This window comes from Maylandia zebra, linkage group LG16 (genome assembly GCF_041146795.1).
Source record: "Maylandia zebra isolate NMK-2024a linkage group LG16, Mzebra_GT3a, whole genome shotgun sequence".
In the NCBI taxonomy this organism is placed as follows: domain Eukaryota; kingdom Metazoa; phylum Chordata; class Actinopteri; order Cichliformes; family Cichlidae; genus Maylandia; species Maylandia zebra.
Genome location: NC_135182.1, coordinates 24,671,575 through 24,698,765, shown reverse-complemented (window position 1 = coordinate 24,698,765; position 27,191 = coordinate 24,671,575). Strand labels below are relative to the sequence as shown.

Sequence of the window (27,191 nt, the reverse complement as noted above, 5' to 3'; positions counted from 1 at the left end):
TTGCCTCTTGTATCTGAGATATGTGACAGGCCTGGAAAACACTTTAGAACATCTAAAATGTCAGACATGATGTAAAAGTGTCCCTGAAGACTTTTTGTCATGGGTGAGTTTGCTTTTAATAATTTCCCTTGCGGTCATACAGGAGGAAAACCTGAAGACTGTGCTCATGAATCCAAACATAGCCTCCGTTCAGACCAATGAAGTGGGCTCCAAGCAGGCTGACTCAGTCTACTTCCTGCCTGTCACGCCAGAATTTGTAACAGAGGTCATCAAGACAGAGCGTCCAGACGGCATCCTGCTCTCGATGGGTGGACAAACTGCACTCAACTGTGGTAAGATGTGCACAGTTGCTTGATTAGTACGTGTAACTGACCAAAGGGAATGAAAAATGCAAATGTGTCCCTTTGAAATTCAGTTCAAATGTTACGTCTAAGTCTTCTATTATATTAAAAACCTTTTGTATTATATATTTTATATTATATTAAAAATCTTTTACCTTAAAAAGGTAAAACATATATAATAGATATAATATAAATGTGTTATATATACATATGTGTGTAATTTATTTAGACATATCTTTTTTTTTTTTTTTGTGTGTGTGTTTAACCATGCATCTTTAATTTGTTTTCAGGGGTAGAGTTATTCCAGCGTGGGATCTTGGACCAGTATGGGGTGAAAGTCCTTGGAACCCCTGTGGAGTCCATAATGGCAACAGAGGACAGGCAGCTTTTTGCTGACAAACTAATGGAGATCAATGAGAAAATTGCACCTAGTATTGCTGTTGAGTCGGTAAGGACCCATGTCCAGTTGCCGAAAAAAGTGTTCTTGAGCGATACGTTTGGTAACTACGTATAGAAGATACTAAAATATCCTGTCAGCTTGTAGTCTACCACTAATTTCTTGATTCCAGCATTTTGTTAGTGTTAAAAAAAAGAAGTCATTGACATTACTTATATTGGAGGTCTTGTGTTTGTAATAGTTCTATAGTGGTTTAAAGCCCGTATCAACAGTTTTTGTTATGGGAAGCGTAACATTTATGTGCATCCTTCAGGTGTCTGATGCATTACGAGCAGCAGAGCAGATAGGCTACCCGGTGATGTTGCGATCGGCCTACGCTCTGGGGGGTCTGGGCTCTGGTCTGTGTGCCAATAAAGAAAAGCTGGAGGAAACTGCCCAGAAGGTCAGAAAAAGCAGACACTTATCAATAGCTAATGTTTTTTTTGTTTTTTTTTTTCTCTCTCACTGGTCCTTTTTTCCTCCTGGCATTTAAGCAAACATTCAAAATCTTTTGTCCAAATCAATCAGAGCATTTATACCTAGGCTTACCATGTTTTTTCCTCTTTTTATACCTTTTCTCGAGTTTACAGCATGAACCTGCACAGAAATAATACCTTTTGAAATTGTTCAGATACATTTCTTTGGTCCTGCGCCAAGAAAGGAATAGTTTTCTGTTGCTAAGCAACATTCTTTTGTGCTCTTCCCCTTTTCAGCATTATGTCTGACAGCTCAATTGGTTCTAATCTATGATCACAGGCTTCAAAATGAACCGCTTGTGCCAGACTGTGTTAGATTGGTGCGTGCTTGCTTTTTTTTTTTTTAAATTTTTTTTTTTTTATGCTTAATGTTTGTGCTCTTTTTAAGTATTTCTTTGAAGCTTACTTTAGTTATTTATTTATTTTTGGTTTCATTTGGAAGTTTCAATGGCAAGTGCATTGGTACCAATTATACTCAGCAGCTGTTCACCTGGTTTGTATCAAGGGCAGTTCACCAAGACAAGAATGCAAAACAAAAACCCCAAGGTAGACAGTCCTTTAACCTGGTCTGGCCTTGTCTGTTATCAAAAAGAGTTTGATAATTGTTTCGGTGCAAACTGTCCTAATAGATTACTACATTTAGTTTGATTCAACAAAGCATCTTAGCTATCGACAAACCAGAAGGACAGTTTGCAATGAAACAATTCTAACCCTTATTTTGATAACTGACAAGGACAGACCGGCTATAGGGCACATTTATCGCATTCTGAAAAGCATCTTCTCTGTGATTGTCACTGTGATTTGGAAGTTTGCATTACAAAGATAAAACACTATTTAAAAAGACCAAAAATCCTTACTACACAAACTTTAGTTTGATACATTTCAGTATGGATGTCCTGCATTTACTTCTACTGCATTTACTACTACTAACTACTTAAACTACTAACTACTTAAACTTACTTAAACTTTAATATATAGGTATTAATTTCTTTCTGCTTCAGTTTGATGATTGTAGTGAAACACACATCTAAATTGTTTAAGCTGTTTATGTATCGTAGGCTCTGGCCATGAGCAATCAAATCCTCGTGGAAAAGTCTTTGCTTGGCTGGAAAGAGGTGGAATACGAGGTGGTACGAGACGTTGCTGATAACTGTGTCACCGTCTGCAACATGGAGAACTTCGATCCACTGGGCATCCACACAGGTAGGCACTAATCTGTGGCCCTTTTCAAACCATGAAAGGCTCTTTCTTATTATTTTTGTGAAAATTTTTTTATTTGTTTCTCTCTCAATCTCCATATCTTTGAGCACACTTCACCTGTCTTTTGAGGGTTTTTTTATTTTTTATTTTTATTTTTTTTAAAAATTTTTATGAAATTTAAAGCTTCTGCAGAAGGATCATTGTGCTCTGACACACAAATTATTATGTGCAGGTCGATAAAGAACTGCACTCAGAGGTATTTACTGGTACTCCATTGGGAGCCAGCACAATAAGGACATACTGACCTTGAAGCTGGACAGTTACAAGAGCACACTGGTTGAAACTAACGACACAGTTGCTCCCTATTCACCTGGCATAAACGTAAAACATTGACGCAATGACAAAAGAGAGATATTTGTTTCCCAGATTATTGATGAATAAAAGAAACTAAAGATAATCAAATTTCTGAGAGTAAACAAATTAGAAGTTAGTTCAAGTTAAAGTTCGGTTGGTTAACTGTTTTCTCCGGCTTAGTTCAGAGCCGGGCTGAGATGTGTAGCAATCACTGGGTCTTCACTTAGGGATTATGCGGTCTGCAGGCCTCAAATTATATTATTGTAGTCATTCAGGTAGTTTGGCACTCTAGCCAGATTTAATGGAGCAATGCTGGTCGGCAGCAAGCAGCTGTTGGTCACTGGATAATTTGTACATATGCCTTTATTGGTTGTGATCCAATAAACTGAAGGTAAATGAACAATTTGACATACAGTGAGTTGTATAAAGAATAACATTTTAAATTTACTCTTGCTCACCAGCTCTCTCTCGCTCCCTCACTCTCTCTCTCACTCTCTCTCTCGCTCTGCCTATGAGATCAACCAACACATGTAGCTCAAATCAAAGCCTCTGTGAATTCTCATGGTTCAGTCACGGTTTATCTTAAAATAGTTATGCATGTCTTTGGAATTACAGCAACATAATTTTATTGTATTTTATGTTCATTTTCTTTTTACTCTTGGTAGTAATATATGGTAGTGTAAATTGGTAGTGATATACTGAAATATATAAAGAATTGTAGGGACTGGCAGGATTACAGAAATATTAACCATTTTAATAGAAAAATTGCAAAATAAGATGATGATGATGATGATGATGATGATAATAATAATTCAATAAAGCCAATGCAGTCTGTCCACTTGTGGTATGCAGGCTTATGTTGGGTGCATAAACAGATGTCTGTGTTTGCGCAGCTCTTTATTGACCTGCACATACTTTGCGTGTCCGTTCACGCTGATCCTTCTGCAGAATTTGGGCGGATCCTCCCAAATTCCATTGCAATTCAGATTTGTCACTTGAGATTATCCTAAGGCCAATCTTGTGGTGTGCTAGTTTATAAGATTAAGGTGTTTTATCCTTTCATTTTACCTTGCCGTACTGAAGTGCAAGCAGTGTTCTTCATGCTGTCTGAGCTGTCGCAGGAAGTCTGATTTTGATAACCTCTATACATTTGCCTGTCATTTTATTTTATTTTTTTCCCACGCTAGATTATGCAAATACCACATGTTACATGGATTTTTTTTTTTTTTTTTTTTTTTGTGATTAGTGTGATTTAGACTCATTCTCTATGCATGGTAGTTCTGATTACCATATTACTACTTTTTTTTTTTTTTTTTTTTTTTTTTTTTCCCCCCCATTTATGATTGACTAATTTTCCTGTACTTCCTGTGTTGTTGGTGTGTGTGTGTGTGTGTGTGTGTGTGTGTGTGTGTGTGTGTGTGTGTGTGTGTGTTTATTTTTTTTTTTTTATTTTTTTTTTATTTTTCTCCTCCTCCCACCTCTTAAACATCAGTCAGATTTTCCAGGTCCTCTGGCTGTTCCTTTCCATGTGGATCCATAATGCATACACACGTCCCAAACTAACAGAGTACTGGTGTTCTACAGATCATTTTATAGTTATGCTTATGCAATTAGATGCAAAACACGTGTGATTTACATTTAGCATGAGATGATGTATGATTGTAACTACAGGTGTGTAATTTGAATTGATTAAAAAAAACAAACACTCCCTTTGACAATTCAGAAGTGATTGTCATTGGGAGGTGATACAATTTTTTTTTTTTTTTTTTTTTTTGAATCACTGACATTGAAGTGAAAATGCACGGTGGTGCACTCAGTTGTAGACGTTCTGCAGAGCTGTTGTCCTTGTCCTGTTTTGGTAGGAGAGCACAGAGTATCAATATTTTGAGGAAAAAAAGTGTTGGGTTTGAGTTCTGCTCTTATTGCCAGCATTAAGGCTGGTTTAAGTGCTTCTCACAAAGTCCACTGTATAAACAGGCAAACAGGTGTGTTTTCAATTTAAGACACACTTTTTTTGGTCACATGGCTTTTTTGTTTTCCTCTAAAAATGAATAAGGAAAAACATGAGATGACTGTAAATAATTTTTACAGTCTCTAATGTTTTAAAATTATTGTATGTAAAAGTTTCTCTAATTTAAAAAAAAAAAAAAAAGAAAACAACCCCGCTACAACCACTCCATGGCTTTTAAGTGACACGTTTACTTTTTCTGTCACTTTCACTTAACTAAAGCCAAGTTTAGATATATATTTATTATTCGTTAAAGCGAATCTTAGTCTGAACAACTTCTGAACAACACTTCTTTTACAGGTGACTCCATTGTGGTGGCACCAAGCCAGACATTATCCAATGAGGAATACCATATGCTCCGTGAAACTGCTATCAAGGTGGTACGTCACCTTGGCATTGTTGGCGAATGCAACATCCAGTATGCCTTACACCCATCTTCTTTGGAGTACTGCATTATTGAGGTGAATGCACGGCTATCGAGAAGCTCAGCTCTTGCATCCAAAGCAACTGGGTAAGTTGACACCTGAAACAGGCTCTTTTAAGGCAGAGTTATGAACTCATGCGGCAGAAGATAAAAATGCACGTTAACACATCAAGAGATCTTAGATATTTATGTATGACAGACTATTGAGGTAATAAAACAATAATTTTACACTGTACTCACTTTTTAACCCTTTTTTTTTTTAAACAAATTATGTTTGATAAAATATTCTTGCACTTTTGCCCATCGTTATTTGATTTTGGTCTCCCTGCACTCCGGTTCTGGTTTCAGTTACCCCTTGGCATTTGTGGCTGCTAAGCTGGCTCTGGGAATCCCCCTGCCTGAGATCAAGAATGCTGTATCAGAGAAGACCACAGCCTGCTTTGAGCCCAGTTTAGACTACATCGTCACCAAGATTCCTCGCTGGGACCTCGACCGCTTTCACGGCATGTCTCGTGAAATAGGCAGTGCCATGAAGAGTGTAGGAGAGGTGGGGCTAAACATTTAACCGCTCACTCGGTTACTCAGCGTTCTGGCAAGCCAATTATTCCATCGTGTGTTTTCTTCCTTTGCATCCAGGTGATGGCAATAGGCCGTACGTTTGAGGAGAGTATGCAGAAGGCCTTAAGGATGTGCCATCCATCAGTAGATGGCTTTGTGCCCCGGCTGCCACTCAAGAAGCCGTGGTCCGACACCCACGATCTAGAACAGGAGCTGGCTGTGCCCTCTAGCACCCGCATCTTCTCCCTCGCTAAGGTACAATTATTCTTCATTACATTAATAATAAATGACACTCACTATAGTTTGCTCATTAAAATCACATTTTGTAGTGTTGCTGAAAAAAAAGTCCCTGCATGCCTAGCTATGAATGCTTAATCCTGTGGCTGTACTCGTCATTTAAATTTCGATTCAGTTAAACAGAGCTGACAGTAGGGCTCTTCAAATATATTCCAGAGAGAGGAAAGATGGATCGCGCAAACATATACTGCTATGTGTCTGTAGCTTTCCTCATAGAAGCAGATGAAGGTGAGACAGCACTTATAAGCACAGGGTTGAGCTTTATTTTTCAGGCACAAAGATCTTACAAGGTGAAAAACATTTATGGCTCCAGCATATGAACATGTTTTTCATCACCGGTGTAGATGGATCAATTTCCTTAAGTATTGAATGAGATAATTGAGGTGGTGACAGCGTCAGGGATTGATGATCCACATTTGATCTCTAGTCTGTTACATGAGTCTGTAATGCTGCGGGGTGGTAAGCATAGCTACTGTCACTCAAAGCTAAACTGCCTGCTATCCACATGATCTCAGACTGTTAGAAGCTCAAACAGTTTGAATGGTTTTAGTTTTACACCTGTACATCTTGGGGACATTTTCTTTGTTGTGTGTAAAGCAAAAAACAAATTGCATCAACTGTAAGAGACTTACAGCCAGATGTAAAGATCCAAGACATGACACATTGCAACACAACACAGTAACTTAACTTAGTAATAATGAAATGTTAACATCATGTTATGATGTAATCTTGTTTTCTAAATTCAAACGTACCTTTACCATTAAAGACTGTCCTTTTTTATTTTTTTTATTTTTTTTGTGTATATTCATAGCACTCCTCCTTACGCGTTGGTCAATTATCAAAGTTGTTCATCTTCCCTCAAGTGTTGCTGGAGTGCTGGAGCTTTGTGAATTCTTTCATCCTCTCCATGCACCTTGGAAGCAGGTGAAGTTGTGCCAGAATTTTTTTTGCTGCGCTTTAGTCTGTTTGTCCAGGACCTCAGCAGCCTGAATCTCTTACCAGACGGCAGCAGCTTAAACACCCAGTGTCCTAGGTATGCACAGTACTGTAGGATGCTGCGTGCCCTCTTGAGACAGCGAGTGCTGTACAGATCCTTCGGGAAGGGAAGAGGATGCCTAATGAGTTTTTTGGGCCATATTAATGACCTTCTGGACTGCCTGTCTGTGTGCCATAGTGCAGCTGGAGAACCACACAGATGTAGTATGTCAGCACACTTTCAATGGAGCAGTGGTAGAAGACGCTCAGCAGCTCCTTCAGGTCCATTTTTCTGAGGATTCTCAGAAAGTGGAGACGCTGTTGGGCTTTCTTCAAAACCACAGAGGTGTTTGAGCTCCATTGGAGGTCTGGGTCTATGTGCACACTAGAGATGGCACGATACCACTTTTTTATGTCCGATACCGATACAGATATCATAAATTTGGATATCTGCCGATACCGATATGAATCCGATATAGTGTTTTTTAATCAACAAAACTGTTTTTTAAAATATCTTGCTGCATTTTGCAAGTCTGCAAGTTCATACTCAAGTTTAAAACAACAACTACACTAAAGCTATTCTGTTATACCTGTATACAAAAAAAATATTTCATAGTTCAGCAATACTGATCAATCTAATAAACTTAGACCTACACCATCCTCCCTATTCTGGTATTTTAAAGAGTACTTAGCGTAAATATTAAGCAACCTAACTAATAGGGTTCCAACTCCCAGCAACAACAAACATAAATAAATAAAAAATAAGGAACCACCCCTCACGCGCCACCTCATGATGCTTAATCGACGTAATCAACCTTAATTTGATGCAGTGTGAAAAAAAATGCACAGAAATCAATTATTTTTCAAGAAATATTAAATAGATTCAACATCTTTCTTCAACAAAATTGCAGACTGCACAGATGGTACCTTCCCAAAGGAAAAAGTACTATAGCTTACTAGGGTATATATTAGACTTAATAGTTACTATATACAGTAATTGACTTCTATTCATTTTACATCAAATTAAAACTTTGGGTGTCAGATAATTATTTATTAAAAGCTCGACATTTTAAATGAGAATAAGGAAGAAAAGTATGTCTTTGTGCCCCCTTTTCCCTGTTCATGCCCTATCGGCCCCCCTGGCTAAACTTTGCTAGATCCGCCCCTGCACAGTTACCAGCGTCAGCTACGTAGAAAAAGATCCTGGTGTAGAAAGAAATATTAAATAAATTCTAACAGCTTATCAAGCTTAAACGTTCTGCTGTTGTTCAGCCGCTGGTTTCCTCTTTCTGGTGCAAAGTGGGCCAAAAACAAACAAGAGACGGACTCGCGACAGAAAAGCCGATCAGCTGATCATTTAAGCAGTTTCACGATTGAAGTAGCAGCCGGAGAGCGAGAGGCAGTCGCTTGTTAAGCTTAACGTGGGAATGCTTTACAAACATTCAGAGATGGACTTACACACTTGCTTTACTTCTCTCGGGGATAACTTTGTCGGAGATGAAATGCCAGGTTGCTAGCGAAGCTCCACATGCTATCCAGACCACCAACAGGTCTGGCATGCCACAGCTGCTCTATCACGTGATGCATACTGCTCCAACGTGCTAACGTTCTGAGGTGAGTTACGGCGTGTTGCAAGTTTTGCGAGGTGCTTTCGTGATATTTAATGGATCGGATTACATTTTTTATTTTTCTCCGATATCCGATCCAGTAATTTAGGTCAGTATCGGACCGATACCGATACGTAATATCGGATCGGTCCATCTCTAGTGCACACCCAGGAACTTGAAACTGGAGACCCTTTCCACACACTCCCCATTGATGCTGACAGGCTGCAGCTCAGACTTCCACCTTCTAAAGTCAACTACCAGTTCTTTTGTCTTGGTGGTATTGAGGTCCAGGTTGTTGTCTGACCGCCTCTGAACCTCAGCTACGTACGCCGTCTTGACACATCAACTGTTAGGTGAGCAGTTCTCAGTGCTTCACTGCAAATGTAATATAACTATACTTTTGTTATTCCTAAGTGTTTTTGTCTGCATGCACAAATGCAACAACTGAAAACATTCTTTTTTTTTTTCTACTTTTGGCATCCTTGCTTCACGATGTACTACATTCAAGTGCGTGTAGGGTATAGATGACTTTCCAGCCTACATAAATTTTGCAAGGCATCCCAGCCTGTTTTGGAAATGACTATATTGGTCTGCTCTTTGTAGGTATTTCTCATGGTTGATAACTTGGTGCACCAGATGGTTTGTTACAGATAACCTTGGACTTTCTGGCAAGTTGTCCTTGGAAACTGTTTGTATGTGTGCGCAGATTTTTAAGATTTATTTTTTGGCTTTTTGCATTTATTAGATAGTGACAGTTGGAAGACAGGAAGGTAGGAAGAGCGAGAGGGGGACGACATGCTGTAAATGACCTGGGGCGCTGCTGTGAATAAAAAGCTTTCAGTACAAGGAGCTTGCACACTATCAGCCTGACACTTTAGACACTTTATTTCAGATAAAATACTTATTTTTCTTTTAGATGAAATGTTGCAATAATACTCTGTATTGTTCATGCACTTGATTTACTTATAATACACTAGAGATCACTGGGTTATTGGTTGCGAGGTTTTTCTCATGAGCAGCCGATCACAGAATAAAATCAAATTTTAAAACTCTGACCAATTAAACACATGTCCGAGTTTCGTAATAGTCGTAACAATGGAAGATCATGATGATCCCGTTCTTTGTTTCTTGCTTTTACTTCTCAGGCCCTCTACAGTGGCATGATGAGTGTTGATCAGATCCACCAGCTGACAGCCATAGACAAGTGGTTCCTCCACAAACTTCATGGAATAACAAACGTGGAGCAACATCTTGCAAACTACAACAGGTAAAGCATGCGGAGTGTTTATTCAAGTAACTTGAACTTACTTAAATAGATATGTACATTTAATAAAAAAATTTTTTTTTTAAAAAGTAGATGTGCCGTCTATTTGTTTATGGGTGTGGATAGAAACATGAAAAACTGTGCCCACAAATTAGATAAGCCCCAGTCTCTTTAGTCTCTGTGTCTGTCTCCTTTCATTCTTTCTCAGGGTTCCTCGCAACTACCTTTCTCCCCCTCTTTCTCTTTCCTGTCCTTCTGCCCTTCAGCTCTTACCTGGACAGCCCAAATCCAAGCCTTTGTGAATTATCATTGCTCAGCCACAGGTTACCTGGTGCTTTCTTCCGACTCTGCTGTTTAATAATTAATGGCTGGCCGTTTGGTGGGCACCCACTGCTACAGCCTGACACACGGCGTGTTGTTGTAGTTTTCACTTCTTCTGGAGCAGGGGACATGCGGATGGGCAGAAAATGTTAGTCTGCTGCCAGACTGATGGAGTATGGTGCTGAGCACGGGTGGGCTTCATGCTCTGCTGCTCAGCAGTCTTTGTGTGCGTAAGAATTTTTTTCCTCTAGATTGAAGGGTAATTACAATTAAATCACAAGGAAAAAATATAATACAACATATTTTAATCCTTATTTGTACACTGCATCACGTACTGCACGCTCTCTTATTTGGTCAGCTGGCTTAGTGAAAAAAGACACACTGGCTGCATAATGTAACTCTGCAGTCCTCTAAGGAGGAGTCGGGCTCAGACAGAACATGTTGAGACTTCTGCAAAAGTTGCTACATTACGCATTATATGCTTTTATGCAATGGTGTTAACATTTCCAAAGAAAGCTTACTTTTGACCATTTGTTCTATTTTTCCAAAGTTGTTTGCACAAGTCAATATGAATATAGTATTGAGTCCTTTTTTTTTTTTTTATTGGTACTTGCATTTCTATAAATTAAAATTGCATCATGCTGCCATGGATACCTGGGTATAGATAAACCACAGACAGTCCCTAGCAATTTAATGATTTATGCACACAAATGTAAATATAATCATTTAAAAGTTTAAACTTCAAGGGAAAGTGAGTTTTTAAAACATATTGTGTGTTCATGTGTCTTTGCAATATGTCAGAATACATAGCAACTTTCTATTCACACATAGCCGCAATGGCTCCGGGCAAGTATATGGTGGAGTGTTTTATTTGTGCGCGATGGTCTATTCACATCGGTTCATGGCATGCGAGGGGCTTTCTTCATTCTTTAAACTGCTTTTCCAGACAAAATTGCTCACAACACAGCCAAGCTTTGGGATCAAATGTCTTTCCTTTGATTCTGACTTGCCGCTCCCGTTTCTTGGGTTTGTTATTTCTCAGCAAAGCCACGTGCAGTGGGAGTTAAAACACACTTGACATTTCCAATATTGTTACGCTATAAGGTTATAAATAATTCAGATAAGGAGCAGGAAGAAAAGGCAGTGGTTTACCAGGAAAATAGAATCCCTTATTGTCTCTACCTTGGGTTAAAGAAATACTGCTACATTTGCTTGTTGCTTTGTATGTGGGAGTTGGATGATAAAGTCAATATCAACTTTATAGCAGCATATTCATCTGTTCAGTTTAACTCATTACTGAATCAGGAAGAAAATGGAAGTTTGCATACCTCCTAAAAAGAATACTTTCAACACTTACAATGTGGTGTTTTTATATTATGTTTTTTTTAATGTGTGGAATGTTGTATTGTTTTAATAAAGTTTAATATTTTATCATGCACTGGAGCGGTTTTACCTACCACCTCCTCTGTCATTTTACTGCAGTAATGTTGCAATTATAGTTCATGTTTTAGATTGGTTTTTAGCTGGCTAGAAAATTCAATACAACATGTAAACAAAACAAATTTAAAAGGACCATTTTTCCTTGAATACTTACTAATAACAGAATCCGTCACACTACCTCAGATCTTGTGATAAGCTAACAGAGTCATGGTAAAAAAGTTCATTCTCTTTAAATTCTAAGGTTTTGTCAGGACATATTTTGAATTCTCCCCAGACAGTTTTAAAATTGGGTAAATGCAACCTCAGATGAAATACAAATCCAAAAAGAAACTGAATAATACTAAATATATTACTTTGCCATTGCACATGATTATTGGTCATCATCAGGTGTGGCCGAATCTATGAAGTTTATAAAACAGTTTATAAAACCTGTGGACAAACCTGTATGAAAGCAGTTTGCAGGTCTGGACCATTCAGAGGTGTGTGTGTGTGTGTGTGTGTGTGAGAACAAGGACGAAAGACATCAGCAATGATGTGAAAGAGTCAACCTTTGCTGCCCATCAATCTGGGAAGGGTTACGTGGCTGTTTGACATTCATTTTCTTACAGTGAGAATATTCACAAGTGGAAAATTATTTCAGCAAAAAAACAGAACAAAACAGTGGAGTGGACGTACTAGCAAATTCAAAGGTCAGACCGTGCAATGCTCAGAAAAACTGGAAAATACCCAAGAGCTGCATCTTAAGACTCTACGGGCCTCATTTAGCATGCTAAATGTTAAAGTTCATGACAGTACAATTAGGGGAAAAAAAAAAACTGAACAAGTATGGCTTTTTAGGGAGGGTTGCCAGGGGAAAGCCTCTTCTTTAAGTTTGCATGTAAACACACCACAAGACAAGGAACAATGTCCTTTTAGGAAATGAAACCAAAATGGAGATGTTTGTCTATAATGCACAGCACCACATGCAGAGAAAACAAACAAATAAAACCCATATTGGTATAAACTACTCATACCAGCTGTCAAGAGTAGTGGTGGGGGGCTGATGATTAAGGTTTGTTTTGGAGCCACAGTACATGGACATCCACGAGCACCTTTTGTGTACCAAAGTATTCTAGAGTCAATTATGACCTCTGTTGGACAGCTAAAACTGGTCATGCAAGAGAACAAGTTTGCCAAGCATACTAGCATATTTACAGAATGGCTGAAAAAGAAAAGGGTCGAGGTGTTATAATGGCCCAGATTCAACACTCAACCTGACTTTAAGAGAGCTGTGTAAAAACAAATACCCAAAAGCCCCTATGAACTGAAGTAACATGGTAAAGATAATGTGAGAGGAGAATGACGGAACGGACCACATCTTCCAAACTTTAACACTACGCAGCTGCGCCACAAACCACGCCCCGCAACAGATGAGTGGGCAAAAGTTTCTGCACAATGATGTGAGAGACTAGCAGTCACACAGAAAATGATTACTGACAGTTATTTCTGCTGAAGTTGGCTCTACAAACTATTGAAGCACGAGGTGTACTTATTATTTCTTATTCATTTTTTCCCCCTGAATTTTGGTTTAGTGTTTGTCTAAAAAAAACATTGTAATGTGTCATGATTTCACACATCTCAGGTTGCCTTTACCTCATCTTTAAGACCTGATATGGACTAAAGAGAATTTTTGTCTTAATGTGTAAAACATTGCTATTGACAGACTATAAACTGTTTTACCATCACAATAGGTAGTATGCCAACTGATATAAATTCTTTTATCAAAATTATTTTAAAAGGGGATTATTATTATTATTAAAGAGGATTTATTGTATCAATAGAAAATTGATATGCAGACTATCAGTGCAAGTAAATTGTGCAAGGCATGGTATCACTTAATAAGTAAAAATGTAAATAAACAAAGGAATAAAAGAGATCTTATTCCTTTCTCAGACATCGCTCTACGGGTTGTATTCCTGATTGTGACTTTTCTGCACACAAACCACATACTCGCCTTACCACGATTCAGAATTCACCTTCCGATTCCCAACTTTATTCCCACTGCTATTTATCTGTGTAACCTTACAGCTCACGTGGAAGTTTTATTGATTCAAATGGGTTTTAAATGGCTGCACTTGCCAGCCTAATGCTCCCACAACTTTGCACCTTGTTTGTCAATTTGTTATTGATTGCTCTGAGGTGGACGCTTCCCTGTGGTCTCCGCTGCTGGGTAAGTGAGCTAGTCATGACCCACTTACTCGATTCACCTTCTTATTTCTATGGTTCTATGGACGTTTTCCTCTTTTTCTCATACTAATGTCTGGCATTTGCAGGGATTCACACTTAAAATGCATCAAACTGTGGACAGTCTTTAAGATTCAGAATGGTTAGCAAAATTGCCTAATTACCTCTGCTGATTATCTTTTCCCACAGTGGCACAGTCCCCAAGGGGATGTTGCTAAAGGCCAAGCAGGACGGCTTCTCAGACCGGCAGGTTGGTCAGATTCTAGGCTGCAATGAGGGAGTAGCAAGAGAGCTGAGGCTCAATTATGGCATCAGACCTTGGGTCAAACAGGTGAGCATTACTGGGCTGATCCTTTTAGTAGAGACCAGATGGGCTCAGATAACTGACTCTGGCTAATCGATATATACACACACACCTCAACAGAGAAGTATCCTCTGGCTACAAATATATTTAAAAGATAAGCATAAAAAGTGCATATAGCGAGAGAGTCAGTAAAGTTGTCTTTGCATCTCAGTCTGTATTGACATGTCCTTTGTCCAAATTGTATTTCTTGAAGCAGGTGACTAAATTATTAACATCTGCAAATCCAATTCACCAGCCTGGCATGAAATCTGTTTTTTACAGGGCTGGGACAACAGCAGAGTTCATAAGCGTAAAGGGATGAAGCTGTATCAGCTTCAGAGGCTAACTTTTTAGTAGTCCAAATTAATTTTTATTTAATACATCATCAGCTAGTACATGTTCTGTCTTTAACCACATACTGAAGTTAATACACATGATAATCTGTAATTATGCGGTATCGTGGTAAACCTCGTAAAAATGAGCAAATTTCTTCGTTCTGGAGAGAGTCTGCATGCTCTTCAAATGCTTAAACTGGTTTACTCCCATTTTGGCCATTATGATTACATTATAGAGTAGAGGGGCTCAGAGTAGAGCAGCTGCTGCTCCACATCGAAAGGACCCAGCTGAGGTGGTTCGGGCATCTGACAAGGATGCCCCCTGGGCGCCACCTGGGTGAAGTGTTCCAGGCATGTCCCACCGGGAGGAGGCCCCGGGGCAGACCCAGGACACGCTGGAGAGATTACATCTCTCGGCTGGCCTGGGAACGCCTTGGTATTCCCCCGGACAAGCTGGAGGAGGTGGCTGGGGAGAGGGAGGTCTGGGCCTCTTTGCTTAGGCTGCTGCCCCCGCGACCCGACCCCGGACAAAGCGGATGACGATGGATGGATGGATGGATGGATGATTACATTATAGAGTAGTAGTTGAGTTATTTATTTATTTAAATGCCCCATTTTTAACATTTTGTTTTCTCTCATCTTAGATTGACACTTTGGCTGCAGAGTACCCAGCAATGACCAACTACCTGTATTGTACTTACCACGGTCAGGTATGTGGTCTCGGAAAAACAAAGTCGTTTGTAAATATACAATTATTGAATGTATAAAATTGAATTACTGTATCTCTTACTATGTGAGGCACACAGTTTATTTGTTTGCCTACAAACTTTTTTCACTATCAGGAGTTGAATAGACAAAATGAACACACAGGAACATCTTAGGCCCGTGAAGGTTCTTATCTAAATCTGATATTATGATGTCATCGTGTGGCCTGGTAGGCATCTACAAAAATGGGCTAAAATGACCCATTTGTAGCATTTACCCACCTTGAATATGTTGTAAAAGCACATCATTTTAATTTTAAATCCACAAAAATATATAATTATATCACTATGTTGCCTAGCATCAACCTAACAATAGAATAAAATCACAGTCCAAACAATACTGTAGCATGACCAAACAATAGTATATTTACTAGTAAATGCACATATTAATCCACTGGCTGACTTTCTTATTTGTTTTGAGAAGACAATGAAAGAAAATTTGGCAGCAAAAAAAGGCTAAAACATGGTTTATGTATGCAAGAGTCTATCGTTGATTTGTCTGCTTCACTAGGAGCATGATCTGGACTTTAAAGACCAGGGAATTATGGTTCTTGGTTGTGGACCCTACCACATAGGTGAGTGTAATAATAAACTGTTTCTTTGTTTGTTTGTTGCGATATGTGATAATAAAAATAGCACCATTACTTCTAAGATGTACATTTTTCATTATTTCTCTTGTCTAGTGTTTTTTACCCAGAAGGGATATAACTGAAACTTGCTGCATTTTGTTTCAAGTTAAAACTTTGTAGGATGAAATTTTGAAATTGTGATCTTCCTTTGATGGCCAACCTATTTATCAACCATTTGACCACCAGGCAGCAGTGTTGAGTTTGACTGGTGTGCGGTGTCCAGCATCAGAGCCTTGAGACAAATGGGCAAGAAGACAGTTGTAGTAAACCACAACCCAGAGACGGTCAGCACAGACTTCGATGAGTGTGATCGCCTTTACTTTGAAGAACTGACCCTGGAACGCATTCTGGATATCACCCAGCAGGAGGTTAAAACACTACCGAACACGTGACTTTTTTCATTTGTGGAAATTCAAACAAAATACACATATTTCTCTACTTTTTGTAAACGAACAAATATTTTAATGCAATACAATTAAGACACTGTCCAAACCAAACATACTACAACTTTAAATGCTGAATTACTGAAAATACCAAAGATAAATGTACTGCCCTGCTTTGATCTAAAACTCTAAGCCTATCACAGCTCAGTGTTGAGGCAGTAGACCCTGGGCAGGTCACCAATATGTTAAAGGGTTTTGTCAATGAAAACGATTATATTCATATGTAAACTGTGGAATCTGATTTAAATATTGCATTGCAACCAATTTAAATTTCCCATAAACAGAGTTATATTGATTAAGTACATGATGCATATTTATTAAAGAAATCAATCTTGACAGCTATATCAAAGGCAGAGTGCACTCGTGGACTTAAATGTTTGCCCGATAATACTGGCAAGTAGATTTATAATCCGAGACCAGCACACAAGCACTCATATAATGGCATAATAACTTCTCTGCACTGCTGAAGAATAATTCTTTATTGAAAAATATATAGAAATCAAACATTAGCAGCATGACTGTGACTTATTACCATGGACTACCCACAGAGTAGATCGCCGCAGTGTTGGAGGAAAAATACCTTCTCTGCTCAGAGTGGCATGGATGAAACATAACCACCACTGTCTGAATTTTCTCTTATTCTTATATATGAATTCAGAAGACGGTTAAGCAAGCAGCTTTGTCACTCTTTATGTGTCACACCAATTTTTGCCTCAAAAACCAGCTTAACATAACTCTTTTAAATGGGGGGGGGAATTGGCAGTGAATGGACATTTTGCTTTTGTTGTTTTGCGTGGGTTGTTTTTTTTTTATTTTATTTTTTATATGTGTGTGTATGTGTATATAGAGATATAGCTATCTAGATATAGATATCTATCTATCTCTGCTTTTGGTTTACATAATGCAACATCGCATAATGAAGTTTTTTTTATTTTTATGGTTATTTCTGGATTTATTGGTTGATCTATGATCCTACTCTTAGTCATGACTAGAAGATGTGGGCAGTAACTGGAAAAAAAAAAAAAGATGGGTCATACAAGTGGTAGAGCTCAAGTTAGGGTGTGATGCTAGGTCTTTTAGGAACCTGGTCAGAGATGCTGCTGCTCCACATTACGAGGAAGAGCTGAGGTGGATTGAGAATCAGGACTAGGAAATCTTATCGGAGCCCACGTAGGTGATGTGTTTCAAGCATGCCTTACCATCAATAAACCCTAGGGCAGTCTGAGGGCACTATGGACTAACTTGGCCTTGGCAACTCCCAAGATGAGGTAGAAGCAGTGGCTAGGCAGGGGGAGATTTTTGGGGGCTCTGCGTAGACTCTTACCCCTGCAACCTGGACATGGAGAAGTGGTAAATGGTTGTTGGATTGATGATTTTATGAACAAAAACAAATGAACAGTGTATTGTGGACTTTTATAAATAAATTATTTGACAGTTAGCATCCTAAATGTAGCTCACTTCCATCTCCATATTTTTGTACTTGGAGTAAAAGTACTTTGCACGATTCTTAACTTTATATATCTTATACAGCCCCTCATCCTGTCTGAAATGAGCCATTTTGGCTCCCATTTAAGCCAACGTTCTTCTGGTTCATTGCCCTTTTGCAAACAAACAATTTGAACAACAGGTGGACAGGGTTACTGTGTCCCTAGCAAGAGCGATGCGCCCTCCGCCAGAGCGATGTGCCTGAGATGCCTATATTAAGGATGTCCCGACTCTTTGATGTCATAAAGACTCAAAAGTAGAAAAGGGGAAAAACTGCTTGAAAACTTTTGGCTCACAGACCGACCTCTTCATTTGGCTGTGTGTGTGTGTGTGTGTGTGTGTGTGTGTGTGTGTGTGTGTGTGTGTGTGCGTAAGGTGACTCAGATGTTGTCAAAGAATATTCAAGGGCAACGTTTCCCTGCTATTTTCCGTGTATAGGTTTGTTGGCACCTGTGTATTTATGTTGTGTTCTGTGTTTGTATACTTACGTCCGCTGACTTTCCCTTGCAGGGGAAATGTAATCCAGTTAAAGTTGAGATGGGATCAGAGTGTGATTAAGTGTTTGTTTGTTCAGGGAGATAGCATTACCATCAATCCCTCTCTCACAGCTACAGTTTGTATATGTGTGTGTGTGATAAATATGGCATTAGAGCATGGAGATAAACCCTGGACAGGAGCAGGAGAGCAAGGCCATGAATAATGAAGAGATACAACCTGGCATTGCCATGGAAACAGCATCCCCCTTGGATCAGCTAGACAGGAAAAGGGGCTGCACGCTGTTATTAAAAGGAGCGCGCGCACACACACACACACACACACACACACACACACACACACACACACACACACACATCTATCTTCCCCGGTGATAACTAAACCCATGGCACGACTAAGATCAACTCTTTGTGCTTGTCTCATATTTTCACTGTGATCAGAGGTCAGAATAATTGAAAGTGGTTTCAGAATGTAGATCTTGGCTTATAGGCAGGGTTTCTCTCCTCCCGTCTTTTCTCCCCTCTTCCTCTTCTTGTTTTAGTATTCTAGTTGATTTAGTGCCTGCTCTCTTTTGCATTCTTCTTATTCTATTTACTCCTCTCCAGGGTTGCTCTGGCTGCATCGTATCAGTGGGAGGTCAGATTCCTAACAACCTAGCCGTCCCCTTGCACATGAGTGGGGTGAAGATTCTCGGGACGAGCCCCCTGCAGATCGACCGAGCTGAAGAGCGCTCAGTCTTCTCCAGTATCCTGGATGACCTCGAGGTTGCCCAAGCCCCATGGAGGGCCCTGAGCTCCCTGGTGAGAGGAAACTCACAAATTCTGAATTATTGATGTGACAAAGTTGTATAGTAGTACAATGCTGGGATGCAGATTTTTCTCAGCAAACTCTTTACCTGTGGCCCAAGGATCAGTATTATACCATTAATTATTTCTGATAACGGGGAAAAAAAATCAAAATGTATTGAAAGAGGTTTTAATTTTGAGTTGGTGCTTATATATGAGACTTGCCCTAACACATAATGGCACTTCAAATACTAGTTAGCATTCTCAACTTCTTCTTTTTTTTCCCTTCAGTTTGTGTGGTACATGCTTTCTCTTATATTCACCATCACAAAATGCAAGAGTGACATTTGCGACTTGTAACTGCAGTTAACAATTTTGAGGCAAAGATTTTAAGACAATATTTTGAGTCAAGGCATGTAAAGACATTTACTTGTATACATTGCTAGATTTATTACAGCTCTGCTGTGGAAAGTGTGTTAATATTTTAGAGTTTTAGAGTCAAAACATGGTGTAAAACAGTTCCTGGAGAAACTGTAACAAGATTTTGCTTGTCAGCTGAGGCAGAGAACATAAAGTGATTGGAAATTTAGCGTTTTACTTCGTTTCTATAAGACGATCTTGATGGTTTACAGGGAACTCCTATGAATATCAATCATAGTGTTTGGATGAGAAATTTCAAAACTATGAAAAATATTAAGATCATCAAACCCCACACAGAGTGTACTGATGCACATATTTGACCATGGAAATGCCTTTTTTCTGATTTATCAATTAGCATTATTTTTTTATATTTAGAATTTTCTACACACATGCTTATTATTTCTAAAATATATTCCTTACAAAGGTACTATTCACTACTACGTGCATGTCTTTTTTTTAGTCTTTTTCTTGTAATTGGCTGGCTATACTCACTCCTGGCTCCATCTGAATGAAACACTGGCAGACTGCTCTGTGGAACATGCGGAGCACTGTGGAAATATGTCTGCAGTCGGTGCTAAAATGTCTCTTCCATTACCTTTGCTCTTGTATTCAGTTACCACTGAGGAGTGATTATCTAGTTCACACACACAGATAGAGTTCCTTCTCTCCAAGGTTTGCGTATATTCTATATTCATGCCAGTCTTTGAGAAACGGTTTGTTTTTAATTGGCTGGAATAACTCCAGGAGAGCCTCAGGGAGATGGTTCTTGCATCTCTGGGAAGCTATTTTCTGTTTGGTAAATGGTACTTCACCTGGTGAGTGAAGAGTGGGTAATGATGGAGAGAACAAGACCAGACATGCGGTGAAACAGAATAGAGAGAATGATGATGATGATGATGAGGAGGAGGAGGACATTCAGCCTTGCTTTTGCTTCTAGACTCTGTCCACAACTCCGACAATTTCTTCGTTCACTCTTTTCATGACAGAGGGAGGGTTCAAAAGGGAGATGAATGTAAGCCCCATGCTTTTTCACTCTTGGAGCATTTATCTTCCCCCTTGTATTTGCTTGATTTGTTCTGTTCTTCGCAGATATGGGAGTACACCCTTTGTTCATGAGACACTAGTATGTGTGTTTTTGAACTGAGAAAAGGTAAAACAGGGGCTTGCTGTATAAAAGATTTAAGAGGATGAGCACAAGAATTCCTTGTTTTGATATTTAGTCTTTTATCTGAAGTGTCTGTAATCAATAAGCTTTCTTATTGCAGCAACAACATAGTAGTTACACAAGTCAGATGAATCTAGGTATTATTAAATGTACTTTGATACTCTGGTTAAACTGTCATGTCTGGACTAAATATTCTCCCTCATTTAGAGTTTTTAACACTGTTAACACATTTTAGTATGTTAAAGGAATAAAATATTTTTTCACTGTGTCCTCCAAAACCGATGTATTTGTAATTTACACAGATGTCCTAAACAGCTAATATGCAGAACCTTTCAGAACTTTTATTCTATAAAAAGCAAAATTGCACTGGATGTTGATGAACGTTTGCATTTGAAAGCACCTGTCCAACTTTATATTAGCAACCCCAACCCTTCCCCTAATATCAACTGGATTTTAAAACCTTTATGTTTCAGTTAGTTGTTTACTACAAAATGTAAAATTGCAGAAATGTAAAAAAAAAAAAAAAAAAATCCCACTTCAGTTGACAGATGTTTTTCTAAAATTTTAGTGCAGTGTCACTGGAGCTTCAAGATGCACATTTATATGTGGAGCTCCGAGTTGTGGCAGCTTATTCCCTTTGATTTCTGGCCCAACTATAATACGTCTGCTGTGCACTTCTGTCTCCTCACAGGAAGACGCGTTTGCCTTCGCTAACCAGATGGGGTACCCCTGTCTGCTGAGGCCCTCCTATGTTCTGAGGTAGGTTTTAATATATCATAACAACCAGACTAATCTTGTTTCCCATCACAAAGGTTGCGGTAGTTCAGATTCTTATTCCATCAGCAGTCTCTTAACTGTAAATGTTGCATATTAATCATTAATACTTTAAAATATATAGATATTTTTAGATAATTTGCTTCATCTTTTTCCAAAAAATATAGACTGTAGTGGCCTGCAAGTATAAAATCTAATCAGAATTTATCTTGTGCCACGTTTCTGTCCTAAATAAATACACACTAAGTGCACCCTTGGTTTTACTGAGACTTGAGAGGGAAATCAATGGAATTTCTTAACAGCTAATTCACAGCGTAATTACTAGATGGATAAAACAGATTTTAAGTTATGATGATTAATGAACTGCATTCACTCAAACGCTGCTTCAGTCATGCAGTGACACTTTTGTCCAGAAGGTGTCATGATGGCACCCTGGATTCGGCAGGCAGTCTGCTGTCACCGAAAACGTATGTTTCTACATTCAAGCTGTGATGTTGTTTTAAACAGGATTTGTCTATTCACTGCAGGGGACTGTGGGAAACCCATGAGTTTTGTGCACGAGGCAATATTAATGTAATTCAGTCAAGTGATATGTACCAGTATTAAAGTGTGCTTCTGTTTGATGTTGAAGGAACTATAATCATACAGTTTATGATCGAATGAAATGAATAATAATCCACTTACAGTGACTTCTGTTGAATACCAGTGGAGTGGAAGCTCCTCTCTTCTCCGTAGCATCAGTGTTCGATGAACTCATCCTGATCTTTAGCATCCCTACAGCTTTTTTCACTTTTTTCCCTCTGACATGCTTGCTAATATATTTTGAGTGTTCTGCTCAGCCTCAGTACATATGCAGAGATACTCAGATTTACACACTAAACACTCTCATCCTTGTCGGAATCATACTTCAGTTTTCTGTAGAAGTAAAATGTGCACACAAACGACAAAAGTGATACTATTTGCATATTTAACTTAATCTTTCCATTTAGTTGTGTAAACATTTGCTTAGTATTGTTACTGCTGTGACAAGCAAAGCAGACTTTAAACTAGTCTGTAGTTTTACCATTTTATGAAGGTCGCGTCTTTTAAACATGCATCTGAGATGTGAGTCCAGAGCAGAAAGATTGAGACATCGTCTTGTTCTTTGCTTTTAACAAATGCTGCAAAAGCTTTTCTTGAAAATACAAAGTGCAAATGCAAAGTCCTGAAGATTTGCTACGCGTGTGAAATATCTGTGTGGGTGAGTTACCATAGTCGCTTTTATTAGTGGGGGAGAGGGGACAAAAAAAGCATCAAGTGAGTTTATTGCACTCCAGTTGTTTTAATAAGTGTCTGATATGGTGAAACGTCTCTGACTGGGAGCTAGCTGGAAGTCTTGGAAGTTGAAATCCCATCAGAATGTGAAAGTAAACAAACGAGGGTTTACAACTGAGCACCTAATTAATACTTGCCACTTTCCAACTGGCCAACCCTAACTAACGTATTGTCTGTCAGACATTAGGATCATTTTACATCAGGCATGTGGCCTTTTACTGAAAGTTGGTTAAGATTAAGACAGCATTTTTACTTACTCCTTAAAAAAAGTCTTGAATTTTCAAAGTATGATGATTACCATTACATTATCCAGCAAATGTGCACCTCTTTAGAACTAAAACTCATTGTGATCACAACTTTTACTAATCCTGCTAATACTGGACACATTATATGCTGGGCTAATGGATGGAAAGACATTAAAGCATAGACATTTTAGGGGGTTTTAATAGAATGCTGACTTTTGATTTTGGCCAACACTGGACACATAAGCCATCAAGTTTTAACTCGGCAGCACTTACACAGCATGCTGAACAGCTTTAATCTTAATGGCTGGATACATTTGAATGTTCCGAGAACAGTGAGGCAAAAACTAGATGGCATCTGAGTCAGTTATATGCCTTCATTTAAATGCGATATAAATATATCACTGGTTTCCTGAATGAAGGGTCAGTTTTGTGTTGGGGTTTAGACATACAGTATATCTGCCTCTAAGCTACAGAGAGCTACGGTATAAAGCTCTGACCCAAGCATGAGGCCTTCCTTCGTCCTGTTTCACTCAACCACGCTTTTTCTATCAGGAGGATAGCCCAGCTAGCAGTCTAAAATCAAAAACAACAACCACAACAAAACTAGCCTAAATCCATTGTTTTTTTAATGATGAAGATCTGAACTCATTTTCTAGAGCCTGGAGTGCTTTTCGACCTAAATAGCTGTTCTTCTCCCAGTCTCTCTCGCTCCCTCGCTCCTTATTTCAACTGTTTCCAGACCTTGTTCCTGATGGTAATAGTGATGCAATGGAGAGATAATGAGTGTTTTTGAACAATCATTTGAAGCTTGTATGTTCTCCTCTTTTGCTTGTTTCTCATCCTCTCCTGTGCCCTTTTGATTTCCCTTCCCCACTCTCTCTCCCTCGCCTGCATCGTGCCAGTGGCTCTGCTATGAACGTTGTGTACGGTGAAGAGGAGATGAAACGCTTCTTGGAAGAGGCTGCACACGTGTCCCAGGTGAGCTCACTCTTAACTATTTGTACTTACCTGCACCTGCAAAAGAGACATATTGCGATAAAACTCTGTCTCACCCTTATTTTTTTTTTTCTACTGGTCCCTCTGTCTCTGTCTAGCATATACAATCACATTAATTTTGCACAAAGTTGTCCCTTTGCTTTCAATTAACTAATGCTACCAGCTGGCAACGGCTGTTGACTAGTATTATGTGCCCATCTCTACTCCACTGAACACTTAGGCAGCTTGGAGGCAGTTGGCCCCTCCAAGGGCCTTTGCTTAGGGCTATATGCGTACACACATGCACATTTTACACCTTCAGAGCACCAAAGCAAACCTTTTCATGGCATTTTAATAGACTTGGAACAAGGCAATAATCACAGCCTCTTGTAGTTAAAAGCAAAATAAGGAAAAATGTGTGCAAGAATAGAAATATCTTATCTGCATACATGGATGAACTTAAGCTACGGGGATCAGGTGTTCAGTCTGCTGTGTCGCCTGATGCTGATGGTGGCCAGGGAAGTGGACGCTGTATGCAATGTGTTAGGGACCTGAAGCATGGTGAGAGGGTACACATCCATGCCTGGCTAAAAACAAACCCTAGTCAGCCAAATCTCTCCAGCAACATTATTGTTGTGCTGTTCATTGACTGCCTGTTCTTCAACGTGACTGACAAGAAGTTGAAATTACGGTGTATAAAAGAAAAATGCAACACCTGGGCAGTGTCACCTCTTTTTCTTGTGTTTGAATGAGGCAGACCAGATGTTACAGTGACTCACCATCACCTCTTCGGGGTACAATGTGGTGTAATGTAATGGCAGATGGCTAGCTGTTAACAAAAGTAACTGCCATAACCCACTGTACACTGCTTTCTCAAGTGATGGCAAAAAATGGTAAAACATTTAGGAGAAGAGAGACTTTCCTCAGAACTGGGTAGAATCCAAAAACTAAAATTATGTTGATGTTGGCACTAGGCCAGAAACTGAAAAGTTCTCTTCATAAGATTCATATCTTCTCAATATGAATATACACAACTGCGTTTTGTTTTCCCCCCACAAATGAATAACCTTGCTCGTGACTCTCTTTCAGGAGCATCCAGTTGTCATCACCAAATTCATACGTGGTGCCAGGGAGGTGGAGGTAGATGCTGTGGCCAAGAATGGCAAGGTGGCTTACTCTACAAAGGCATTACTGGCAATACAGGCTAAATATACAACATGTGCTAAGTGTTTAATTATGAGGTTCTTACAGTGCTCACACAAAGTACCCGACTATTTAAACAGTGTGTGGTGTTGTTTAAAATATGACCTGTCCTAATGTTCTGGACTCAGTTTTTTATTTATATTGACAGTACTTTTTTTTTTTAAACATATATTCATTTATAGTATTCACAACATTTTTAGTCATCTCTATAGCCTGGCATTATTCAGTCTTCCATTATTCCTTAGTTTAAACTGAGAGGTAGGACAGATATATTGAGCTTAGAAGAAAAATAAAGTGGAGCTAATCTCATTCATCTTGTATGAAAAACATCACAGCCCAGATAGATCTGATGGGAAGAATGGAATATATTAAAACCAAAGTACAGGAAAATGGTGGTACTAAATTATTTTTTCTATTTATATTGGATCAGTTAAGGATACTTTTAAATGATTCTGCTTCAACATACTGACTTTTAAATCTGACAGTTCACACAGATTTAGTTTTCCATTGCTTTGTTACTGGATTGAACTGCTGCGTTGTTACTCTGTCATGTATGACATGCACATACAATAACTATGCACAACTTGGCTTGTTCCAATGACTGCTTGAAGGAAAACTCTAATTCAAAGTGCAGTCCAGTTAATGCAATATCAGAAAGGTCAGTTATGCACTGGATGTACACTATATTAGGTACACCTTGTTAGTACTGTGTTAGACCCCCTTTTTGCCTTCAGAACAGCCTTAATTCTTCATGGCATCAATTCAACAGTGTTGTGGAAACATTCCTCAGCTGCAGATTTGTGTGCAGCCAACAAATCTTCTACCACATCCCAAAGGTGGTCTATTGGATTGAGATCTGTTGAGTATAGAGGCCGTGAACTCATTACGTTGTTCAAGAAGCCAGTTTAAGTTGATTTGAGATCTGTGACATGGTGCATTATCTTGCTGGAAGCAGTAATCAGGTAAACAGTGGTCATAAAGGAAACTGTCAATAAGAAACATTTACGTAGGTTGTGGCAGTTAAACAATATTTAGCTGGTACTACGGAGTGTGGCAAGAAAATATTACTAGTGGTGTGCGGATCGATATTGATTCTTCCGATACCAGTAATTTATGCTCTAGAATCGATTCTCATATTAAAATATCAATATTTTAGTACTTTGGGGTAAATTTGTAGTTTATCATTACCAGGAACACAGTGGAAAGAAACTATATCATTCGGATCATCTATATTGGAAGGAACTACTTCCTCTTACACCTTTCATAGTCATATGCGAAATACGGCTGTATAAATGTGTCGCAGCCCCTTGGCGTGCACACGAACAACAATGGCTGAGCGTAAACAGAGTCATGCGTGGACATATTTTACCTCCACGAACAGCCGAGACGCAGTTTGCGATACATGTGGCAAGACAGTGAGGTGTTGTGGCAACACCACTAACCTTGTCAAACACCTCAGAGTAAATCATATCACAGAATATGACGAGCGTATGTTGAGGCGAACTGAAGAGGAGGAGAGGGACAGGTGCTGCTAGGGTGAGACAGACGTCTCTTACGGAGTCCTTTAGTGCTGCAGGCAGGCAAGGTGTTCAAATAGGCACAACTTCAAGTTTTTTTTATTTCTATATGATAATTCTGCATTATTAAGCAATAAGAACAAGTAGTCTGATGTCCTGTAATCATTATGAAGCTATATTATATTATTATTACAATTACATAATATAATTTTATATATATATATATATATGAAATATAATGAAACAGTTTTTGTACAAAGTAGTAATAATAATAATAATAATAATAATAATAATAATAATAATACATTTTATTTTTAGGCGCCTTTCAGACCCTCAAGGTCACCTTACAGTAGCACGTAAACAATACCATAAAAA

The 27,191-nt window shown here is 38.9% G+C and overlaps 1 protein-coding gene across 5 annotated transcripts in view; it reads left to right on the top strand.

Moving 5' to 3' along the window:
* Positions 1 to 27,191, top strand: part of cps1 (carbamoyl-phosphate synthase 1, mitochondrial) — a 60,552-nt gene that overhangs the window by 8,162 nt on the left and 25,199 nt on the right. For all 5 annotated transcript variants that reach the window (XM_076875137.1, XM_014408282.3, XM_076875138.1 and 2 more), the window contains exons 14-29: positions 143 to 332; positions 632 to 789; positions 1,052 to 1,180; positions 2,312 to 2,456; positions 5,116 to 5,326; positions 5,588 to 5,786; positions 5,876 to 6,052; positions 9,822 to 9,943; positions 14,114 to 14,255; positions 15,247 to 15,312; positions 15,878 to 15,941; positions 16,182 to 16,363; positions 19,024 to 19,218; positions 21,480 to 21,547; positions 24,024 to 24,099; positions 25,186 to 25,263. In XM_076875137.1, coding sequence (XP_076731252.1) covers positions 143 to 332; positions 632 to 789; positions 1,052 to 1,180; positions 2,312 to 2,456; positions 5,116 to 5,326; positions 5,588 to 5,786; positions 5,876 to 6,052; positions 9,822 to 9,943; positions 14,114 to 14,255; positions 15,247 to 15,312; positions 15,878 to 15,941; positions 16,182 to 16,363; positions 19,024 to 19,218; positions 21,480 to 21,547; positions 24,024 to 24,099; positions 25,186 to 25,263 — 2,202 coding nt within the window. The remainder of the gene's footprint in view (positions 1 to 142; positions 333 to 631; positions 790 to 1,051; positions 1,181 to 2,311; positions 2,457 to 5,115; positions 5,327 to 5,587; positions 5,787 to 5,875; positions 6,053 to 9,821; positions 9,944 to 14,113; positions 14,256 to 15,246; positions 15,313 to 15,877; positions 15,942 to 16,181; positions 16,364 to 19,023; positions 19,219 to 21,479; positions 21,548 to 24,023; positions 24,100 to 25,185; positions 25,264 to 27,191) is intronic.